The sequence below is a fragment of the Saccostrea echinata genome, unplaced genomic scaffold (genome assembly GCF_033153115.1).
Source record: "Saccostrea echinata isolate AGI-Se365-2 ecotype Australia unplaced genomic scaffold, CSIRO_AGI_Sech_v1 ptg000029l, whole genome shotgun sequence".
Taxonomy (NCBI): Eukaryota; Metazoa; Mollusca; class Bivalvia; order Ostreida; family Ostreidae; genus Saccostrea; species Saccostrea echinata.
In genome coordinates this window covers 26,849,649-26,875,000 of record NW_026889778.1, presented here as the reverse complement: position 1 = coordinate 26,875,000, position 25,352 = coordinate 26,849,649, and the positions used below count along the sequence as shown (strand labels likewise).

The following is a 25,352-nucleotide window of genomic DNA, read 5'->3' as shown; positions in this document are numbered from 1 at the left end:
AGGTTTGATAAAAATATCTTGAATGATTTATTTAAAACTGAGCTTAACACTTATTTGAGAAAAGAGAGGCCAAGGTCAAAGGAAAGGTTGAGGTCAAAATGCTGATGCAGTTGAAAAGCTTATATCAGTATGTATTTACTATTAGCATAGAAGTTCAATAAAAATATCAGAAATGGTTTATTTAAAACGTAGATAAACACTAATTTAAAAAAGTCAGGTCAAGGTCAAAGGAAAAGTTAAGGTCAAAAAAATTGATGCAATTGATATCTCTCAGCAGTATATATCAGCATATGAAGTTTGATAAATATATCTTGAATTGTTTATTCAAAACTGATCTAGACACAAATTTAAGAAAAGTAAGGTCAAGGTCAAAGGAAAAGTCAAGGTCAAAAATTTTGATGCAGTTGAAAAGCTTACATCAGTATGTATCAGCATATGACGTTATATTGAAGTCGGACATGAGAAACACTATATGCCTCGGCCATATTCATGACAGGGCATAAAAAACTTGAATCTACACTAAATGAGGATGTTTCCATATCAAAATGACTAACAAGCAAATTCAAAGAATTGTGGTCCCCTGCTTTCCGTGTCCTAGTGGATGAGTTGCCATTATTTATGACATATTGTTTCAAATATGCAGGCCTTATCATATGTCATTCAAAAGTAATCACCAAAGTTAAAATTTTTGAAAATTAGGTAAAACATCAAGGTCAAGGGGTAAAAAAATCATAGCATGCTTGGAAACATCTTGTTACAGGTAATGTACATGTCAAATATAAAAGTCCTATCTCTTCTCAATCAAAAGTTATAAGGAAATATAACATTTTTGAAAAGTAGGTTAAACTTCAAGGTCAATGTCACAGAGTCAAAAGTCATGATATATTTAGAAAGTTCTTGTCACAGGTAATATACATGTATAATATGAACGCCCTATCTTTTCTCTTTCAAAATGATCATTTAAAATAATGTTAATTTTTTTGAAAAGTAGGTCAAACTTCAAGGTCAAGGTCATGGGTTCAAAAATCATGGTATGTTTAGAAAGTTCTTGTAGGTAATGTACATGTGAAATATGAAAGCCCTATCTCTTATTATTCAGAAGTTATGACCAAGGTTAAATTTATTGTGACAGATGGACAGACTGACAAACGGACGGACTGACAGACAAATGAGATTTAATGACCCCTAGGTCCCTTTTGTGAAAACGGACGACAATAATGCCCTTGCTGTTCATGAGAAGAAGATTTATGATGGAAAAAATCCCCTGCATTTTTCTATGTAAATCATTGGATCCCCATATGTGGCCCCACCCTACCCCAGTGGGTCATAGTTTTAACAAATTTGAAGCTACACTAAGTCTATGTAAAGAAAGTTTCAACTTTTTGGGCCCAGTCAGTGGTTCTTGATAAGACTTTTTTAAAATGATACCACCAAATTTTCACTAATTCTTGATTATCCCCCCTTGAAAGAGGGTGTGACCCTTCACTTGAACAAACTTGAATCCCCTTTACCCGAAGATGCTTTGTGGCAGGGTTTGTTGAAATTGGCCCAGCGGTTCTAGTGAAGAAGACAAAAATGTGAAAAGTTTACAGGCGGATAGATGGATGACAAACAAAATGTGATCAGAAAACCAGAAAAACTCAAGTGAGCTAAAAACTGATGCTCACAAGTACTTGGAAAGAGTTACAGTATTTGAAAAGCAGGTTTTTTTTTCATGCATTGTTTTCAGAAGCTGAAAAGGTATGACTTGTATCCATGTTGAAAAACTTCACATTTCAGAAAACAGTATGATTAAAAATAGTTAATCAAGGTGCTTTGAGTAGCAAAATAAGCTAAACTGGTATAGCTAATTCAACCACAGAGCTTAGTGAATTTTAAAATGCACAACCTTTTCAACTCTTAATCATTCTTAAAATATTTATATCATCATTTCTGATGCAAGGGAGAACTAGAGATATGATCAGAAGTATATCCGTTGACTAATAAACATGTACATGTATATTGTGTTTTTTAAGTCATTAATGTTTGTTTGTTGTTAAATGTCCCTCTTGGGAATTTTTCACTCATACAGAGACACCACCACTTAAAAATAATGAAGACGTACAAGTCGGATTTGAGGTTAACATTCATTTTAGGACTTTTCAACAATTAAGACCTAAAGAGATAACTACTTCCCCTTGCCCCTTCCCCTTCCCAGACCCCTGTTTGTTCATGTATGCAAACTAGTCTAATACTTTGGTTTGACATAAAAAAAAATGTGAATATATACAAAGAGTTTAATGGTCCATCTCTTTGAATGATTTTCATTCCTAATTCTAGGAGAGTACATGGGTTGACCCAAATTCATGAATGAAATGTCAAGCAATCTTATCATTGATGCACTTTTATTTAATTTGATGTAGTCATATTATGAACATTTCCAGTTCATTAAGAGAGTGGGGATGACCTCCAGGGGTTCATAACCTTAAACCATTAGATGTACATAACATAATAACACAAGAAACAAAATTATGTATAGTCAAATGGAAAAGTTTTCTACTATTTAGGAGTCACATGATCATTTGTCATTTCAGGGACAGGGAGCGGCTAGGGAGATTGGAACCCCCCCCCCCCCCGGAATTTGCAGAGTTATTTAAATAGGACTATATACTGATTTACAGAAGCAAATAAAAAATGACTTTGGATGCCCTCCCCCTTTAAAAACATGGACCCACCATCACTGTTTTTATTTTGTTTGTTTGTTTGTTTGTTTTTGTTTTTTTTGCTCCTCAGGAAATTCTGGGGTGGAATTTTTTTGGACTGAGGTGTGGACCCCCCTCCCTCCCCCCCCCCCCCCCGGAAAAAAATTCCCGGATCTGTGCCTGTAACTGTATGTAACTTCGACAACGGGAGATAACTCTTCAGAATGTGAAATTCGTCTATTGTGGCATCCGATGATCCACTCTCTACCATCGGCTCATACATTCAGTGTCTGAGAGAGAAACGAACGACAACTCTGCATAGGAGATTGCCGATGATCTTTGATCCTTTTTAAACTTTAACCTAACCATTTGCATTTCGGTTTATTTTACCCCAATCTATACTTAAACTTGTACTTACCGACAGTGTCATAGGTCCTGTCAACTTCATGAAATATAATCCAATTAAAACACAAAATGAATTAATTTCCACTGATATACATGTAACACTGCACCATGTCACATGGCATGTGCAATCTAAAATTGATAATGGTAAAACTAGTACTAGCACTGGTAGGGTGACGCAAGCCCAATGTGATGTAGAAATTTTCAAAAAGGTGTTCACATACATGTACAGTACAAGAACAAATTTTAAATTATCATAACAAACGATGTTTTAACATAACTTTGCCATCTAGGCCTACTTCCAAAAACAGGCAAATTGTGTGTGTGTGTGTGTGTTGGGGGGGGGGTGACAAAATTAATTGGGTATGGCTTTTCAAGGAGGTTTTTGCCTAATCAAATACTAAAAAAAGTTTGCACATTTTGATAAATTCATCAAAAACGCTTTGTACTAAAATAATATTATTTGTTGTTGAGAAAATAAATTTAAAAAGTTCCAATTATGGGCCAAAAATTTATATCCCCCCCCCTTTTTATCAAAACCTAATTTACATCATTAATTAAATTCTGTTATTTCAGACTGGTAATGAAATGCGTATAAGAGGTTCATGGGTCACATGGTCACCCGAGCATTTTATGCTCGATTTGACGAATACATGTACTGTGTAAATTATAGAATTATTTGGACTTTTTCCTTGGTAATCCCAATATGAAGGAGTGTGCATTTAGAGGCAAACACCTTAGTGCGGGTATTACTGTCTCATGACAGCATCTAGTTATTTTTATATTGAGGTAAAAGGCTCAATACACCGAATAAATGTAAACAAGAAAACCCCTATACAAAATTAAAAAAAAAACTGATGGTGATATATTATCTTTATAATAATGATTAAACATCCTGATTCGATATAAAACCCAATCTTTCCTCCACAGACTTGTTAAGAAGTGGAATTTCGTACTGGTTTACATAAACAATGGAAGGCAATCAAGAACAAAAGTCGTTATGTATCAAAATTGGTCCTGTAAAAATGAAAAAATAAAGTAAAGTGATACATAATTCCACGGTCTATAACATATGTCCAGGACACTTACTTTAAAGATTTGGTATTAAGTTTGGCAGAAAGCGCGAGCGATTAGTAACAGTAAAAGTCAAAACCGTGGAAGTAATCCAGAAATCTACGATTTTTTGCATATTTATTGTGTATTCACGCAATTTTGTATGTGTCCGCATCCGAGTATGTATTCCAAACTTTTACAAATGCATCATTATATCATAATCATTAAATTAAATGCTTAATTTTAAGCTTACAAAGATGTGGACTTGACGAATTTTAATAATTTGCGTTCTGTAGATAACATCAATGACTTTTTTCTTCATTTCACAGGTTTATTATAATCTTTTTACAAGTTTTATTAATTTGTATTAAGCTTCATTCTTACGACTAGAAAACACTAACAACTAATTGTTTATAAAATAAATGTATATAGGCCTGTGTATTTTAAAAAAGTTTACCTAGTTAACGGTTTTATCTGTCGGTGACGTCATACACGATCTGTTAGTACAGCAAGATCATACTCAGTGAATACAGGGGCGGTGTTACTTTGTTGAAACAGGTCTTAATCAGTATATGATAAAATATTCTGAGACACGGGGAATACAAAAATTATTTTTGCATGGCTGATGGCGGAAATCTTATGTAGGTATATCTTCTTTCGCTTATTTAGCTTACATGTGACGTCATAGTTGGTTTTTCCCGTACTCGAGAAATGTAAACATGACATGTTTTTGTCATGCTTATATCCTCTTTAACGATGTCCTGTGCAATATTAAGGTCAGCTTCACCATTCGAAATTTTTACAGTTAATCAATAATTTGAAGGACTTACATTTCAACGTAAATTTAAAAATATTGAATGATAGAATTTTTGGTAAATTACGTTTTTTGATGTTAAAGTTGTCTTAAAAAGTACGTAATTTTCGCTATCCAGATTCAGTGCAATAGAAAAAACTTGCTTTTTCGAATTTTAAACCCTATTCATACTAAGATATATTTTAAAAGATACATGTCCACTTACATATTTTTTATTTTTGCTTAAAAAATCCCATTATGGACAGAGTAATGGGCCCGGAAACATGGAGACCTAAAACTCTACATAGATACTGTAGGGCATAGTATTTGTCAATCAATATCTCTAAAATAAGGTAAGAAACCTAATGATATAACTGCTTTAAGATATGTGGGACATACTTAATAAGAAATATACAAAATATGAAAAAAATTGAATGACAGGTATTTTTTCAGCTCAAGGTCCTTCTTCCCCTTAAATATTGCCAAGAGCGATCTCAGTGTCATTAACGTTGGCTTATAACGGCGTATTGATGACGTATTACATTTACAAAATGACGTCACAATATACCTGGCATCGACAACTTATTCTGTGATTATAATTGAAGTGCTGAACAGATAAGGGAAAGAATAAAATGAAAGATGACCTTTTTTATTTTTTGGGGGGGGGGGGGTGTTATGGAATTTTTGATAATTTATAGTGCTCCCCTCTTAAAATGTATGGTTGTGCCGCTATGATTTTACTCCATAACATGTTGAAAGACAGTGTTGTATTTACATCTATATTTTTAGTTATCCTTCATACCTAGAAAGAATATCTACAAGTAATTTATTTATTTTAGAAAGAACAGTTGTTATTCGGGGTCTAGGATGCAACCTGAATATTGTAGGCCTGTATGAAACCCTCAACCCAAATTTTCATTATCATTGACACAAAAATAAATTGCTCATGAGATTATTACTTTATTACGTTTTAACGTTTATTATGTTTTAACTACCAGTTTATACCTTTTAATAACTAAAACATTTTACAAAGCATAAAATAGTCCCTGATTTTATTACCGATTTACATGTTTAAATATTATTTATGAAAAATATGTATATATAGAAAGATTAAAAATATTCTCCAAAAAAAATCGATTTAACATATCAGGTAAAATATAAAGGCAAATATACAAATAATAAAAAACTATCGGACACAGGCATTTCATACAGTTTCTTTGATACACTTTCTGCTTTAAAAAAAGACAACGTGGAAACAGTCATGAAAGTGCGGAAGTGTTTCAACTACCATAAACCTTGTGTTTGCATGCTGTTTACTCTATTTAGGGGATGAAGGACACATGGTCACATGACTCTGTTAAATTACGTCATAGTCTCTATTTATGTAAGTGCAAAACGTGTAAAGCATCAGTTCTTGTATAAATTTTTGACATTTTTTTTTCTTTAACTACCATCTTATATAGAAAAAATAAAAAGTTTAACATTCTTGTAAACATTAACAAGTTATGAAAAAAGATTGATCCACTCCTCTGTTTCTTTAAACTGCGCGTCCTACAAGTCGGTGACGTCATACACGATCTGTTAGTACAGCAAGATCATACTCGGTGAGTACAGGGGCGGTATTATTATGCAAAACAGGTCATAATCAGTATATAATGAAATATTTTGAGAAATAGGGAACACAAAATTTATTTTTGTATGGCTGATGACGGAAATCTTATGTAGGTATATCTTATTTCGCTTATTTACTTACGTGTGACGTCATAGTTGGTTTTTCCCGTACTCGAGAAATGACCAGTTTTTGTCCTGCCTATGTCGTCTTTAACGATGTCCTGTGCAATATTGAGGTCAGCTTCACCATTACCAGTTAATCATTAATTTGAAGGACTTGCATTTCAACGTAAATTTTAAAATATTGAATGATAGTATTTTTTGTAAATTACGTTTTTGTTGTTTAAGTTGTCTTAAAAAGTCCGTAATTTTTCCTATCCATATGTAGTGTGATTAATGAAACTCGCTTTTCTGAATTTTAAACCCTATTCATACTCTGAAATATTTTAAAGATACATGTTCACTTACATATTTTTTATATATGCTTTAAAATTCCCATTATGGACAGAGTAATGAGCCCGGAAACATGGAGAATTAAAACTCCACTTAGATTCTGTAGGGCATAATATTTGTCAATCAATATCTCCAAAATAAGGTAAGAAACCTAATGATGTAACTGCTCTACGATATGTGGGACATACTTAATTAGAAATATACAAAATATAAAAAAAATTGAATGAAAAATATTTTTTTTCAGCTAAAGGTCCTTCTTCCCCTTAATTGTGGTCTTATTTTTATTATACTCTTGATCGTGTGGGCATTGAAAGTTGTACGGTACAGATGTAAGGCATGGGCTTGCGTAAGACAGGTCAATCATTTCAATGAAAAATATATAAAAGGTTCTTTTTAACAGAGTCATTTATTAATTGATTTTATCATGTATGTTCCATTTAAGATCTATTACAAATAGAATTTCTTTATTGTAGAAAATAATGAATTATAATAATTCAGTTGTTATTGTTTCATATTAGTACAAGTTCATAAAATGTCATAAAGATTCGTTTAAAAATATCAGAAAAAACTGTCGTGTTTGATTGAAATAAACATATTAGTTCGTAAATGATATACCTTTGCGTGAATATAGATATAAGTTTAACTTAAGAGCTAATACCGTATAAGTTGCGGATCCAGGATTTTGCGTTAGAGGGGGTGCTATGAGATGGCAAGAGCTCTGAATACCTACCAGCTAGATCAAAAAAGTGTTCGGGGAGGTGGGGGGGGGGGGCAAGGATGAATTCCCCTTAAGCTCCAAAGAATAGTCTTTCTTTGACACTAAAATTGCTGTTATTTTACTTCATTTCATCAACGTTTGACAGTAAACTATGCTTAGATTTTTGTCTTTCTTTCCTTCTTTCATTTTTGAAGGGGGGGGGGGCTGGAGCGAAGATTTGGAGCTAGGATTCATTACAAATTCACAAATCGCAGTAAATCGGGGTTCATCGTTGAGGTAGTCGTAGGATACTAGTATTCTCGTTATTCGTGTTTAATCGCAGCAAAGCGCCCCACACTGTAGCTATCAGATGGACACTAGGGGTTCCAGCCCCGTAGACTCCCGCCATGCGTTTATATTTATGTTCATTTTGTATATGCTGATGAGCCGTATGGCTTAAAGTTGTTTAATAAAAAAAAATTATTATTACCCTGATCAACCAACTTTAATATGATGTTTGATAGTTTCAGAAAACTCTCTTTATATTCTATATGCATTTCATAACATGTATGTTTGTATGAAATCGTCATTAGTCGTCGGAATATCGTGTGTATGTATCATGTCATATCGTAGTAATTCGTGCGAGTATCGAATGAAACCATGTTTAATCCTTCAAAATTGTAGAAACATCGTAACCACATGTGAATGCCTCTGATTTTCGGTTACTGACTGTTGATATGCCTAACAGGGCTTATAATTGATGAAACATCTCTGAGGTTGACACAACGTTTATTCAAGCATGGCGTCTTTTAAACATAACAAAATTATGAGCATTCCGCGCCCGATCACAATACATCAACATCCCCCCTTCTAAGAAAGATGTACACAATGTAAACACTAAAACTAAACATTTCCCAAATGAATGATCAATAACTGTTAACAAACTTCTTTACAAAATAATGAAATAGAATTAAACAGTATCTCAATCAATTTTGGACATAGTCTTTCAAGTATGCTGGTTTCCTACGAATCCTTGTCGACGGTTCACGCGATATTGGCATTGCACGAGTATCTGGTGTAATATCCTTGTAAGAAGGCTTGCTGACGACAGTTTCTGAAATCGAGTTTGGAACGCTATGTTGTTCATTCGAGCCTGCAACTACCGGTATCCGTTTGCTGGACATACACTCGCTTGTTGGTTCACTAACTGGTTTTGGAGATTCACAGAGTTCACGTTTGTTGATGGGTTCTTCACGAACTGGAGATTGATCACGAATATGGGTCTGTATTTTAGTTGGTCTAAAATGAATTCGGTTCCTTCGATATTCGACTCCATGTTGGTCTGCAATAACGTATGTTCTCTGTCCAAGTATTTGGATCACTTTCCCAAGCTTCCAGTTTTGTCCTTCCCGGTGTTGGAAATAAACGGACTGTCCAATATCGACTTCAGGTAAGTTTCGTGCATTTTTGTCATGCGATTTCTTCACGGAAATCTGTCTGGATCTGTGTTTGGACTTTGCTATTCCAAAATCATTGCTCACTCGACATCTCATTGGGAGTGTAGCACGTATCTCTCTGTTAAACATCATCTGTGCTGGGCTTAGACCAGTATCCTGTCTTGGGGTACAACGTTGTTCAAGTAATGCTTCATACGGGTCTGTCCCATCCTCCTGTGTTTTTATCATCAGTGTTTTGATGATCTTCACTGCCGATTCGGCCTTTCCGTTTGCTTGCTGATGCATCGGAGATGAGAATTTGTGGTCGATCTTCCAGGTCTTCACAAAATCCTGAAACTCTTGACATCTAAATTGTGGTCCACCATCCGAAATTATAACGTTTGGTATGCCAAATCTAGAGAACTGTTTCTTAAGCAACGAAATCACTCTTGTGCTCGTTGTTGTTGGTAGGTAATCTACCTCAATAAAATTGGAAAAATAGTCTACTGAAACCATGTAGTGTTTTCCTTGTATCTCAAATAAATCTAGTCCAATTTTCTGCCAAGGAAATTCACATGTTGAATGCTGAATTAAAGGTTCCTTACAATTTCTGGGTTTTCTTTCCTGACAAATCCCACAATAATCCGCAATCTGTTTTATATCGGATTTCATCCCAGGCCAGAATATCACACCACGAGCTCTCCTAATCATACTGTCATATCCTAGGTGTGCTTTGTGTAATCGAATCTTCATATCTGATCGAAGTGTCTTCGGAATGACGACTGCTTCACCTTTCAAAATGAGTCCATCTTCAAAACTTAGAGTGTCACGAAAATCGAAATAATGACGCACACTTGTTGGTAGATCTTGTTTGTTTTCAGGCCATCCATTAGCTATGGTGTTGACCAAATGTTTGCATCTCTGCATCTTTAGCTGTTATATCGCGAATTTCTTGGATCCTGATATCTGGTATGTCATTATCCGTTAATGTTGAAACAGATAGAATCCTGTGACGCTCATCCACACTTCCTTCTGTAGTCATGAGAAAAGCTCTGCTTAGCGTATCCGCTATCACAAGGTTAACTCCTTTCTCAAATATGAATTCTACGTCATATCTGAAGTAACGCATCATAATGTCTTGCAATCTTTTAGGTGCCAATCCTAATGGTTTGCGCAATATAGCAGATAATGGTTTATGATCGTTATGAATGAAAACTTTCCTTCCGTAAGTGTACTGATCAAAACGTTCAAGTCCATAGAGAACAGATAAAGCTTCCTTCTCTATCTGAGCCCATTTTCTCTCTGCCTGTGTAAGAGCTCTTGATGCGTACTCGACCGGCTTTCCATCTTGGAGTAGTACGGCACCAATTCCTTCTTTGCTGCTGTTGACTTGCAGTGTGACATCCTTTGATGGATCAAAATAAGCTAGAACCGGTGTTTCCGTCAATTTACGTTTCAGTGTCTGAAATGCTGACTCGCATTTGCTGTCCCAGTTCCACTTCTGGTCTTTACGAGTAAGTAGTCGTAACGGTTCCAATATCTTTGACAAATCTGGTAGAAATTTCGACATGTATTGAACCATTCCACATAAGCGTTTGATTCCAGAGACATCAGTCGGTGCTGGCATTTCAAGGATAGCTTTCACTTTACTTTCATCAACCTTGATACCATCCTTCGAAATTTTGTGTCCATGAAATGAAATTTCATGAAGTCCCAATTCTTCCTTATCCTTATTTAGTGTGATGTGTCTCTCTTCACATCTCTGAAGAACTTTTTGCATCTTGAGTTCATTATCACGTTTTGCTGCTTCTTCACTGTCACCACATCCTGCAATAATAATGTCATCGACAATGCTAAAAACACCTTCCAGTCCCGATAATGCTTCGTCTAACCGTCGCTGGAAGATTTCACTAGACACTTTTAATCCGAAAGGTAAACGAGCCCATCTGTATCTCCCGAATGGCGTTATCATAGTTGTAAGTTTGCTCGATTCGTCATCAAGGCGAACATGCCAAAAAGCTTCTTTAACATCAAGTTTGCTGAATACCTTAGCATTTGTAAGCTTTGGAAGTACGTCATCTAATACAGGTAATCTGTAGTACTCTCGTATCAGAGCTGTGTTCAGAGGTTGTGGATCTATACAAACTCGCAATTTTCCGTCTGACTTGTGAGCAACTGCCATCTGACTAACCCACATAGTTGGTTCTGTAATTGGTATTAAAACACCTCGATCAACAAGTCTATCAATTTCCTGCTTCACTGAGTCCTGGATAGCAATCGGTATTTTCCTGCACGGAAGTACTTTGGGTTGAATACTTGAGTCAACTTTCAGAGTTGCAATGCCCAAATCACCAAGAGGCTGTTCTAATCCAACTTTTGATATGAACTTTTCACTGTTCAAAGTCACAAGTCCCATGTCCTGAATTGCATCCTTGCCAAGTAGACAGGTAATATTATTTTGCACTACCACAAATCTAAGTTTCTGAACTATGTTAGAGCGCACATTGATCACATCAAGATCAGCTTCACCCAAGGGTTTCATACGAGTATTGTTCCACATGTTTAGACGAACATTAGATGAACGACACTGTTCTTTTTTCACATACTTCTGACAAATAGTATTTACATCAGCTGCACTGTCGAGCTGGAAACGTATGTCGCAATCATTTACATTCATTATCGCAGTGATGTCTTTGCTATGTGTGTCTTTGTTTTTCAACGCAAGGAGCCAACTATCTTCTAACTCTGGACAGTCTTCATTGTCTTCACCTACAGCATGTATTTTCTTACATCTGGACTTAAAATGATTTCGTCCGTTGCACTTGTCACATCTCTTGCCCCATGCCGGACAATTTGATTTACCATGTTCATGTTTATAACCACAGAAATCACACTCTTTCTTTTCCTTGCTCGAAGGCTGTGAATCACTTTTCTGTTTTTGTGTCACTTTGTGCTTGGTGAAGTTTTTCTGTCTTTTGTTTGTAGATAGTTTATTCACTTTGCTCGATGAAGTAATGTTTTCTCGAAGCTCTTTCACATGTATGTTTGACTGTTCAAAAGCCCTACATATCTGAATTGCTCTGTTCAAAGTCAGTTTGTCTTCCCTTAACAGTAGTTCTTGTAGCTTACCTGTAGCTGTAAATACAATCTTGTCACGCATCATCCTCTCCTGTTCCATGAAATTACACGATGCTGCACGTGTCCTTAATTCTGTAAGGAATTTGTCAAAAGGTTCCTGATAAGGTAACTTCCAGAATCTGTGAGACTCTAACACTTCATTGGAACGAGGATTACAATATGCTTGTAGCTTCTCATATAACTTAGCAGGGTCATTCTTATGAGATTCGTCTTCCCACTGAAATTGGTCATATATCTCGACTACATGAGGTCCACCACAACTCAAAATAATTGCTACTTGTACCTCTTTACTCTTGTCGATTCCTCCTGAAGCTGACATGTAAACTTCAACTTGTCTTTTCCACTTTTTGTAGTTCTCGGAAACATTTCCAGAGGATAACTCAAGTTGGGGAGATAATCTAAACGGACAATTGTACACCTGTACAGGTCCTACGGCTTGTTCCTGATCAACCATTCCGAATAAAAATCTAAGGCTACTGAGTATCAAGTCTGAATCCAATATGGCGGTTGTGTACAGAGCACGTGTTGACAACAAAATTCAAAGTTTGACACTAAAAACTTACAAGAGTTCACGGAACATCACTTTCAGGGACGACCGGTAACACTAACAACAAGTTTGCACCGCTGCCACCATGTTGATATGCCTAACAGGGCTTATAATTGATGAAACATCTCTGAGGTTGACACAACGTTTATTCAAGCATGGCGTCTTTTAAACATAACAAAATTATGAGCATTCCGCGCCCGATCACAATACATCAACACTGACCTTTACTATGTGAAACTGTAATCTTATCAAACTGTTTCTTTTTTTAGTTAAAATTATTTAGTGTAGTTACTGCATATGTATAAAGGATCTCTATTGTTGTTCTTATCGTAATAATAATTTTTTATTTATTTATTTCAAGGGAATTTTTACAGTTTTCTTTTTTAAACATTTTTATGTATTTATTCCATTAACGTTTCAGCATACATATCGTAAAAAAAATCAAAATCATGAGACTACAGAAAGTATATTATGTAATTTGGTTAATGTAAAAAAAAAAAAAAAAAAGGTAGGTTATTTGAAAATTTATAGAAAAACTTTTCATATTGGAAAATTATCAGATTTAAAACGTTGAAATTTTGAGAGTTGTTTATGCAAAAATATTGATAACGTAAAAATTACATCGTGACGTCATGCCTTTAGGCACGTCTTTTTTGGAAAATCATGCCATTTTTAAGAGGCTCCTGATGAAAAACTAAAAGTGGTATCGGAGAAATTTAAACTGTTTTAGGGAATATGCCTTGCAAACATCCTGTGTTAAAATCCTGATCATATTCAATAACAGGGCCGATTATGACCCATAACGATTCTTCCTCTTAGTAAAATCTAAAATCTCGTACACTTTTACAAAATCTGCTTAATACTTAATCACTACAAAAATGGAAAAATAAATATCAAAACAATATCCCTTTTCCCAATTTCAGTGTAGAAATGTAGATTTTAGATGTAAAAATCTAGAAAAATGTATGAAATTAAATATAACATGGAAAATATTGTATAAGACTATTTCAATTAAGACAATTAAACACCTACATGTATTTCAGTCAATTATTAATAAATTACAAGCTTTATATTATGTAATAGATAATTAAGATTTGAAAAATAAAGAAAAATGAATGACATTTTATAATTTGTATTTTGTTAAGAAAACCAAATGACATGCATTAATATGCGACAGTTTCAATGAACTTTAAGAAAATTTGAAATCACAAAACTTTGCCAAATTCAAATTCAATAGCATTAAAATATATGAATTTTCGACATTTTAAATAACCATTTCCATTGAAGAAGGCGATGTTGATCTGGAGTAAGTTCAAATAAAGAAATGAAGCAGCAAACAAAAATTTTCACATTTTGTAGAAAGTTCACAAGTTACATATTAATATGACAACCTCGGTACCAGATTATTGATCTGAACAAATATGAGTTTCCTGATATTGTCCAAATTAGAAATTTGCGAATATTTTGTAGCATGTGACAAACACATTCTTACTATTTACTATTATTCACCTCTTGTTCATACAAATCCAAAAGACGCTCAAGTCGTGCCATTTTTTCCTTGTGAAGTTGCTCTAATTTATTTGTAAATTCGGTGTTCTGTTTTTTCAAAAGTTTCCACTATGTGGGAAGCTCTTGTAGATCTCTTCTTATTTTTATTACTATGTTTCTGGCAGGTCTGGTCAGGATTTGTGGGTTCCTTTTTATCTTTATTTGTTTGTTTCTTTTTTGTTGTCAAATGTATCCATGATACATCCTGGGTTTTTACTAGCCTTTGTTCCATATAGTTGATCAAATGCTTCCTTTTGCCTGAAATACTTAGCTTCAAACCTTGATCCTCTACTACAAGCAGAATCAGTTACTTCTTTCCAACGCTTTTTGCAAGTTATGATTTTTATTCATCACCTGGACAGCTGAAATGTTACATTTCAAGGAAGAGTTCAACTCCAGCAATTTCACACCACAGGGACTGATGGTTTCTATTCTTAAGAAATTCATCATTCCTTTCATGTCTGATATGAACTAACATGTCCTCTTGTTGACTTTCCACAAATGAAATCCTTGATCAGATGTAGGCCCTGGCGTTTAGGATGATGAACGAGATGAGCCTGAAGAGCTGATGATGACCTTGAAGCTGATAATGACCTGGCCTCAGTGACTGGGTATCTGCCCGTTTCTAATGTATTTTGCTATGAAGCAGTTGTTGCCTCCATAACTAGGTCTTTGCCTTTCAACCTCAAAGATAATAGAATGAAGTAATGAAAGATTATTTAGACATTAATATTAAATTAATATAACAACAGTACCCTAAATTATCGACAAGAGGGTGTACAAACAAACCTATGCATCCGTCACTGTGACGTAATTGTTTCAACAATTTTAATTCTATAACATGAAAAGTGTAAGAGGGCGACTGGAAAAGTTTTGTCCTTGGTGCAATAAAAAATAAGGGCAAGAAATCATTTACATTTCTTTATTTCATTCCTTCAAACCACTCTCTATTAACACGTATACAGTTTTTCAGACGAGAGATCTACTCCTGAATTGAAATGCTTTTCTGTATTTCTCTTTAGGCAGACCCTTCATAAAACTGATGATTTGTTGATCCAAGTGATGATCTAGAGTTATAGCGTCTTCCAGCTAAATTCTTTCAAGTTTTGGGAACAGAAAAAAAGTCACGGGGGAGACATCTGGAGTAAGCAGGATGAGGAAGACACTAACCCCTCCTTACTGAGAAAATCTGTGAATAATTTTGACTTGTGGGCTGAGACATTATCATGCAACAATAAGAGACGCTTGAAACCAGTTTTTGGACGCCTAGTTTTGAATTAATCTCTAGGTTTCTGCAAAATTTTACTTTTGTACATCTTTCCAGTGACGCTCTACTTCTTGGGAATAGGAAACACCCTCTCTATCAAAGAAAATAGCATGGACAATCTGTTTGTGCTCCGACAACTTTTTGCAACAAGTAGAGCTTTTTCAAAAAGCTTGGCCGTCTTTAGCAACAACCTTAAACAGTGAATTGGCATACACCTAACAGGTGTTATTCTTGAGCATTTCTTCGTCAACGTTTTACTGAAATTAGCCCTACCATGTGAAAGTTCAACCAGGCTCGGCTTTCTCCGTAAGCTTCAACTCTGTTGCTGGTCGGAGAAAGCCGAGGGATTAGAAAGACAAGCGCAAAACAAAAGAAAAATACAAGTTGAAAGGCTGACAAGCGATAAAGAACATTTCTGTTTACAATGAAAATATAGAAACGCCTTTTAGTAACAGCTATAAAAAATGAAAGCGTTAATTAGATTTATTTATTGCCATTTCCAACTGTTAGTTTTGTCATTTTTTTTAAGATTGAAAATCTTGAAAAATTGTTAAGTCGTACGAAAATAAGATAACCAGAAAATTATCTCCCTTGCCTTGAACAGCATTATAACCAATGAAATAATTTGGAAATATTCACATCATGTAATTTCTACCAATCACAAAAGAGAGGAAGTGCATAATCCGAAGACTGTAAAATACTTCAAATCTGTAATAATTGAACGCTTTCCATGTTTTTCATCCATACTATATTATCAAACTTTCTTTGTGGCTGAAAATAATGCACCCATGTTTCATCACCTGTTACTATGTACTATGACTGAAAATAGTGGATTTTTCCTCTTTTCAAATAGTTTTATTTTTTTCACATGAAACATGGTTATCTTCCTGTTTCTTATTCAGTAAATGAGGTTTCCATCTTGCAGAACTCTTCGTGTATCCGTGGGCCTGTCTTAGAATATTATAAACTGCTCCCATTGATATCCCTACTATAAGAGCTAAGTCTGTAACAGTATACTTTCCCTCTCTCTCTACCTATTCTTTGATTTTCATTTCTTTGCATTAATAACCGTTTTTTGGTCTCCCAGATCATGCTTTATCTTTAATACTTTCTACTCCATCTTCAAATTTTTTTCAACCACCTGGAAATTGTTTGACGGTTGTCGGTCTCCATATATATTGTGTACTTGTTCGAATGTTTCTTTTGCTTACTTTCCATGATAAAGCAACAAAGTATCACGTGTAGGGCATTTTCAAAACTTCATAAAACTTCAAAATTCAAACCATTCTTTTTTCTGCAAGGGCGATGCGGTAGGTAAAGAATTCAATCAACCGATAGTAGTGTGTTTGAAGTATTTACTTTTAATATTCAGTGGAGGACTGGAGAGGGAAAAAACTTTTTGAATGGTTCAGCCTCTCCATAACTATTGGAAATATGTTTTACAATATGAGTGGGGTCCAATGTCTAATTGCTGCAGTTGCTACCTCGTGAAACAACTCAAACAATTAAGGTATCTTGAAAGTTATAATCAAGTTTTAGCACCACTGTAGGGGTAGGGATTATTTTACAATGGGAGTAATTTCTTTTTCAGGTGGCATCTGCAGCAAACTGACATCTAGGATTCTTTTTCTGCAAATTAAACATATTTTTCTGCTGAGGGATCATTGTTCTACGTCAAAAATGACTCCAGTCATTATTCCACGGATTTCATTATTCGTCTTTACACCGGCAACATACAATTCTAATTAGATTTGATGTAGACTGGCAACATTTTTTTTATACATTTGTATAAGACAGATATATATCGACTTCATATCCGGTGAAATATCTAAATATTTGACAGCTATTCGTCATTATTGTAAATTTTGTTATTTGTTTGATTCGGTATAGGTACAATTAATAATCAGAATTCAATCTTATCCTGAATAAGATTCTTCATTTGATTTGGAAATTTCAATTTGAACTGAAATGATTTTACATGTATTATATTTATATTATGCACGAATGCAATATACGACCCTTTTTCATGACAAATAAGCACCTTCCAATTCTTTATATTATCCGACATTGTTTTTATAGTGATATAACGAACCTCCATATAGTCCCAGAGACAAGAACTGTCCTTCGGCAATATATGTAAAAATTAAAAACGACCATTCATTGAGACTAACTGTCACTTATGTGATTATGTATTCATTAAGAAATACTAATCAATATCTAAGGAAATAATCTTAATAATATGATAGATTTATATTTTTAAAACATAAATATTTGAATTATTTTCCAATAATAACTATATCGAAAAGCATATTTTTCATGTACAAAAACAATGAAAATAAAATTACCTTAACCAGCATGGATTGTTTTTTCTTGAATTCTCGGAATTAATACAATTTTTTTGAACAGACATCTAAGGACCTTATGTATAAAAATAGTTATCGTTTTCTACTTTACCTGGGATTCTCAGGGTGGAGTTTCGACTTTATCATACGAATGTGTAAACAATCCGTGCTTGTATAAAATCAATCGACGAACAAAATATCAAATGAGAACTATGAACAACCATAAAAAAATAACTAAGGGAAAATATAAGCCTTGGTACTCAAAGATTCCAGTAACAAGAGATAAGAATTCTAAAAATTGACAGTATTGTTATCTTCCAAACGAGTAACGTACAAATCATGTTCCAACATTCAGCAATTATAATTACTCGAAAAATCAGAAGAAAATATTCTAAACATTTGCAAAAGTGAGACAGAGAGTATCGATGTAGTTACTTTTATGCTCTTACAATCTACAAGTCATTACATGGTTGAAGTCTATATATAAAGGTATATTATCGATTACAAAAATCCTGCTTGACCTCAGTTTGGTAACTTTTTTAAAACTAAATTTATCCAAAAAATGATGTCCATGTATCCTGATTAATCCAACAATTGAATAATGTTCTATTCCAATGAGAGAAAAATTGAGACAAAGAAACGTCAGAGAGAGAGAAAGACAAAGATGTTTCAATTCTTCTTCTTGGATCTAAAGATTATACCAAATCAAATATGTTGAATGCAAAGGGAATTTCAGAGTTTTCATTTATTTTAAATCTTCTGTGTTGTTTCTAAGCAAACTCTTATTAATAACATTAAGAGAAAAAATGTACTACTGTCAATTCTAGCTCTATTGAGATAGAACCTGCTTAATGACGTATGTTGAATCTCAAAAATGAATCTACATAAATAAAGATGATATTATAGGCTAATCTTCACAGATTATTAATTGGAGAGAATCTACCTTTTTTTCAACATCTACTTAACTCAAAACATGTTTTAAATTAATCTTTAAGAAAGAGGCAAAATATACGACAAATACTCTTTATTTTCAGACAAAGTTACAAACACATACACACACCCTCACACACACACACATCGTAATCTCAATGTGAAATGATCACTCTCGACTTCTTTCAATATTTTCATAGTCTATCCTTTTTAAGCCGTTTTAAACGTTTATGCAGATTTAGGCCTTGCTCTTGTTTGTCCATTTTCCTTTTTCAAAGAAAAAATAGAAACAACTTCTGTCTCACTTGAAATGATTTTATTTCTCTCTCAAAAACATTTAAAATGGCCTGATTTTACTTTCTATATGGTGTATATGAATTTTCTGCTTGTAAAAAAGAAACGAAGAACTTTTTCTTGAGATTTTCATATTTTTCCTTACGAGATTTCCAACAACAGCAGACCATTGAGAGGAAAGTGTATCTGCATTCCGTGAATCGCCACACGTATAAAAAGGGATTGAGAAAAGAATTCAGAAGAATCAGAAAGCCAGCAAAGCTTTGCCATGTCAGAAGTGTTTCCGCCATATTGTTGTCCACGACGACGACAATGACATTAATCACAATCAGAGGGGTGTAAAGGAGCATAAAACTTCCGATGATTGCTGATAATTTTATGAGAACCCTGGCTTGGTTGCTGTAGAGATTTCCTTTCATGGTGTTTTTTGGATATGCAGAACGGGACAATCTATATATTTTGATGAACATAAGCAAGTAAAGAAACATGTTAAAAACGAGAAGAAAACAGAAAACCATAGTGACGATTGCAAGTCCAATTTTTCCAGTCATGACATAAGATACACACAGCGCTGTTCTCTGAGTTTTATAAATTAAAAAACCATCAACGTAATTCAATACAGAAAGGATAATTCCGACGATCCATGTACCACTGATGACTATAACAGAACACTGTTTCTCATGGAGGTGAACCTTCTGGTATCGGTACGGATAGTAAATGGCAAGGAACCGATCTAGGAGAAGCCCCGTTATTGTGGCAAATGAGACGATCACTCCAATGCAGTATAAATATGTCAGGGGTCTGCATATGGACTCTGGTAAAACTGGACTTAGAAAGGAGTCCAGAAGAATAGCCACACCAGTCATTAAGTCAACCAACGCTAAATTCATGGTCATTGCTTTGATCTGGATATTCATCTTTTGACATCGTGCCAAAATTATCAGTGCAAGGAAATTCACCAACATGATTGAGATTCCAATTAGAAAAGGGAGGATTTCTTGTTGTAAAATAAGAATCCGGTCTTCAGTCGTGTTGAAACTCATAATGCTATGTTGATGCTATAGAAGTCAATTGAAATCTCTTTCCCTAAAAGTGATAATTTTTCTGTTCAACAACAATTTTTAAAATATTGACATTTCCTGACAACCAATCGTCTTTAAGATTATAGCTGACATATTAACTTGTAAATTCTAGAAACTCTAGCAACTGAAATATCAATGCCTTGTTTTGTCCAATTTTAATATTTTCAGATCAAATATTTTAGCAATGTCTTTATATTTCTATTCCTACTCTATTTTAATCTTAACATAATAAATATTCCAAAATCAGAATATCTATAGGCACAAGAGTGCCAGACTGCTATAAAAAAAAACAAAAAAAATTTTAAAAAAAATTAAAAAAAAAAAAAAAAAAAAAAAAAAAAGACTACTTTTAAAAATTCCAGCTTGTCTTGAATAATAATTTGTCCCGCTTCAGACAAATTTGTAGATAAGTGATTGGATAAAAGCTAATCAAATGACGATTTGAAATTTTCCGAATAAGGTCTCCGTCCAGGGGTAATATTAAAATCAGGCACGCGATTCCGTTCGAAGCGTCGTTCTTGTAAATAAAAATGGCAGCCAAGAAACGGTTTGCGTAGGTAGCTAAATTTCTTGTTACTTGTTATGATATTTTATGTTGATTGTTATTGGATTAAAACTTGATATTTTGAATTATTTAAAAAGGCCTTCAGCGGGATAAATTCGTTACAAAGTCAATTCGGGACCTAATACGGAATCATACAGGGTGTGAAAAGGAAATCTGTATTGGGACTCGGCTTCGCTTCGTCCAGTACGGATTTCTATTTCACACCCTGTATGACTCCGTGGAACTAATAAAATCTTCCAATATTGCTTTAACATTGGAAGAAAGTAGTGCAATTAACATGTACAGTTGAATATTGAAAATATGTTTTATAAGGGTTTGGGGTGTTGTTTATCATTAACAACGTTAACTCACACTGGAAAAATGGCATGGTCTATATTGTAAATGCTTATTGAAAGTTAAGAATCCATCAACTGGCATTTTAATTAGTTACATTCACAAGAACAAATTAAAGTTACATAGTGAGTCAATATCATGTGTTTCTTTAAAGATAATTGTATCATAAAGCTAAAGATTTATGAGAAATATGAATAAGGCGAAGTGTTGAGATCTCAACTGCACGGTAAAAGCAAGAAAAGACTGCAAAACGTGAGTGCCGGAAAAAGGAAACTTGTATCTATGGCGTATACGAGTGCACTACATAGACAACATATCAACCAACCCGAGTACAGAAAAATAAAACTCAGTGAACATTTTGCTGTTTGTGAACAGGGACAATTCTCAGTTTATCCCTTTTATAAACTCAAAACAGAAAATCTTTTAGAAAGACGGGAAACAGAAAAACATTTCATCAAGATTTTTAAACCGTCCTTAAATAGTTTAATATAGACTGTTTCATGACTTTATTATTTATTACGCTATTAATGAACAAAGTAATTTTACTTAGACTCTATAATTGTTTCCTCTATAAGCATTGTGACGTCATTGCATTGCATTGTTGTTGACGTTATCATCAGGTAGCGTTATAACGTCACATGTTTGAATTGTTTTGAATTGTAAAACGTCTGAAGAAGTATAATGAAAGCGCTTACGTTTTACTAACATTCTTGCCTTGTTATTTTAATTTTCATATTAATTACCGGACACTGTGATATTTCTTTTCATTTTTTGGATATAAATATATATATATATATATATATATATATATATATATATATATATATATATATATATATATATATATATATATATACCGGTAAATATGCGAGTATATACGGTATATATATATATATATATATATATATATATATATATATATATATATATATATATATATATATATATATATATATATATATATATATATATATATATATATATATATATATATATAGAGTTATATAGTTTATTTATTTATTTATTTATTTATTAGCAAAGAAGGTTAAAAATTGCATACAGGTTACTCTTGATAGCTCGACCTTCGATCTCTCGAAGGGAGTCTCCAGTCCCAATACATTGCCCCACCCCACCCCATTAATTTTATGAGTCGAGACACTAATTTTGACAAAACGAATGCGTAATATGATGTTCGTCTTACATAGAATAAATTATGATAATATACATTTTTTGGTTTTATTCAGTTTTAAAAAAAGAATATGCGTATCTGTATTTTCACCTGAAAAATACAGAGGAGTATTGTTGTTAAAGCACGTGTGTATTTTAGCACTGGAAATGAATGAGAATTATAACATCCCAAGCTCGAGACAGCTCAGTATTACGTTACACTACAACTCCATATCATTTTTCGTAAGGAAAGTAGTCCCGGAGAATTGACACTGTATGGAGTTTGATAACATCCGGTTGACTAATTTTAAAACCTGTCAACCAACTTGGAAAATTCCGGACCCTTGAAAATTCGAACTCTTGCGTTACATAATCCACAAAACTTGCCAATAAAAAATGAAAAAGTGTGATGATAAGGAACAGTGATCCATCTCATAAATATAGTACACAAAACGAATCGTGAACAGAGCAAAAGCGAAGATCCCTGGAAAAAAGAGTTGGGATCAGCTAGCTAGGAGGAGTAATCATCCTCTTCCGACCGGTCACACCCGCCGTGAGCCCTATGTATTGGTCAGGTGGACAGAGTATTCCGTACGTAGTCAAATTAAGAATTCGAGCAATGACCTGACAACTGGTATGAGTTGTATTTACAAACAAGGTCATTAGAACAACGGTCGAATTATAAGCTGACCTTAAAAGGCGTTGTTAAAATCCTTGTAACATCAACTTATTTGTCAGTATCCAATCAAAGTGATTGATTAGAAATCTCAATGTAGAATGTAAATACAGGTATATGGTTAGATCAGTTATCACAGTAATGGTTTGCAATGTATATATATATATATATATATATATATATATATATATATATATATATATATATATATATATATATATATATATATATATATATATATATATATATATATATATATATATATATCTCACAGATATCGTCTGCGAACAGGAAAGTTATTTTTTACCTTTTTTACCTGCAGCAGACATTGCATATTAGGTTATAATTTCACTTGATTTTTACCCTATGTTAAATCAAAATACACCGACAAGGTTCCTAAATGGTTATCAATATGGTTTGTTTACAGTAGAGGAAATAAGTTTTGTTAGAAGTACAGTCGTGTGCTAGAATTTCTGCACATTTTAATCTGTTCGAAAGATAATGTCTTAGTTTCGCTAAGTAAGCAAATCAAAAACACTACTAAGATTGAATATCATGCAAACGATAATTAGAACAAACCGTAAAATTTGATAAAAATAAGAACAGATGTTTGAACTTGATTGCGAGAATGAACAATCCCTTGTCCAAATCAAAGTTTTCATTAGAAAACATCAATTAAAAAGCACAAATGAAAGAAATCTACGAGGAATCTACTTGCTTGTATTGATTATAAGCAGTTATCGGATTACACCTTAATCCTGAGAAAGAAAAATTTCACATTCCAAAGAAAAAAAAGTAAAATTGAAACATAGAATGCAGATATTTCAACAAAATACATATATTGATGCATGCAATAGAACAGCTCCAAGTACATGAATGTGTTATTAAAACTTATAATCTTAGAGTTCAATTCAAAAAAGTATCATAATAAGCTCAACATATGTTTTCCCAAAGAATTTTATGAACATCTACCTTTGATGAAGCGGATCTTGAAAGGCACGGTGAACAGTTTTGCATTGCGTGATTTTTTTATTTGGTACCTGTATCAGGTAACATAATAAAGTGTATATAGTCATGAAGCAAAGCGAGCTAAATGTATTCGAGCTGCTTACTTCTCTTCTCGTGTTATGTGGCTGTAATGATAATTAAGACGTTTTTTTCATCAAGAGACATAGTTCATTGTCCATTTTAAGTTACATGTAACACATTAATAAAATTCTACAGCGATTAATATATCAAATATTGCCCTAATGAGAGAATTTGACGGAAAAAAATTATTTAATAATGTGATAAAGTGGAAAGAGGACTCGCAATGACAGTATTTTTTCAATAAACTTACTCCAAACTTACTTCGCTCAGTTTTTCTGAATCTTTTGACGCAATTCATAATTTTAGCAGAGGACTAGGCTTAGTCTAGCCTTGGTACCTACGATTTTGGGGGCCGGAAAGGGGGGGGGGGAATCATAAATACAAGAATAAGAGATAGTAATCTGAAATGAACACGAGTTAGGGGACCTACTTTAAATAAGATACACATCAGAGAGAGGGACTCTTTGTCAAGTTTTATTTCCATGAGTAGTATCCTTATCATTTAGTATTGTGATCTTTCCATATTAATGAAAAATCTGACAACGCATGTGAGTTAAGGCTAGATATAGGCGTTTCTATGCAAATGAGCTAATAAAAACGCATAAGAAGTATATTTATTATTCAGAGAAAGTTTTCTTTTACTTTCTTATGCATACTTAGTATCCACGATATGTTATAGCCAGTACACATTATGACGTCATATTATGACGTCACTGATCTTACCTACTGGAGCTAATAAAACACATCTACAAAACAGCTTCGGCGCAAGGGATTACCCTATTTATTTTCACATAAAAATTGTATAATGCTAAGAAAAATATTCTATAGATTAATAAAACTGCTGCACAAATCCTAGGCACTTTCTCATTTGATCGGAATTTGAGGAAACTTATACCGGACTGTACATTTTACCTTTATTCAACTTAAAACTTTACTAATAGAAATTATACAACTGAGCTGTTGATATTGGTGCAGCAATACCAAACTTTGGAATATTTTGCTTCTACATATACCTTGTTTTAGTTAAATAAAATAGAGGATGCCCTTGCGCCGAAGCATTTTTGTTGATGTCCTTTATAATCTTGTGTAGTAAAGAACAATGACGTCATAATATGACGTCATAATGTGTTCTGGCTATCTCATGTCGTGGGTACCAAGTATGTATTAGACAATAAGTTTTAACTTTGTCTGTATAATAGATATAGTCCTTAGGCATTTTAATTATATTATTTGCATAGAAATAACTAT

The 25,352-nt window shown here is 33.6% G+C and overlaps 2 protein-coding genes across 2 annotated transcripts in view; both read right to left on the bottom strand.

Moving 5' to 3' along the window:
* Positions 1–10,804, bottom strand: part of LOC133195760 (uncharacterized protein K02A2.6-like) — a 410,189-nt gene extending 399,385 nt beyond the window's left edge. The window contains exon 1 of the mRNA XM_061331690.1: positions 8,506–10,804. Within this exon, the coding sequence (XP_061187674.1) occupies positions 8,677–10,053 (1,377 nt within the window). The 5' untranslated portion in view covers positions 10,054–10,804 and the 3' untranslated portion in view covers positions 8,506–8,676. The remainder of the gene's footprint in view (positions 1–8,505) is intronic.
* Positions 10,805–19,251: 8,447 nt separating this feature from the next.
* LOC133195161 (sphingosine 1-phosphate receptor 1-like) lies at positions 19,252–20,157 on the bottom strand. The gene has a single exon (XM_061331023.1). The coding sequence runs from the start codon at positions 20,155–20,157 to the stop codon at positions 19,252–19,254; it is 906 nt and encodes a 301-aa protein (XP_061187007.1).
* Positions 20,158–25,352: the final 5,195 nt, after the last annotated feature.

Excerpts from the sequence above, each read along its gene's own strand:
- LOC133195161 (XM_061331023.1), bottom strand. The coding sequence starts at position 20,157 with ATGTTGGTGAATTTCCTTGCACTGATAATTTTGGCACGATGTCAAAAG.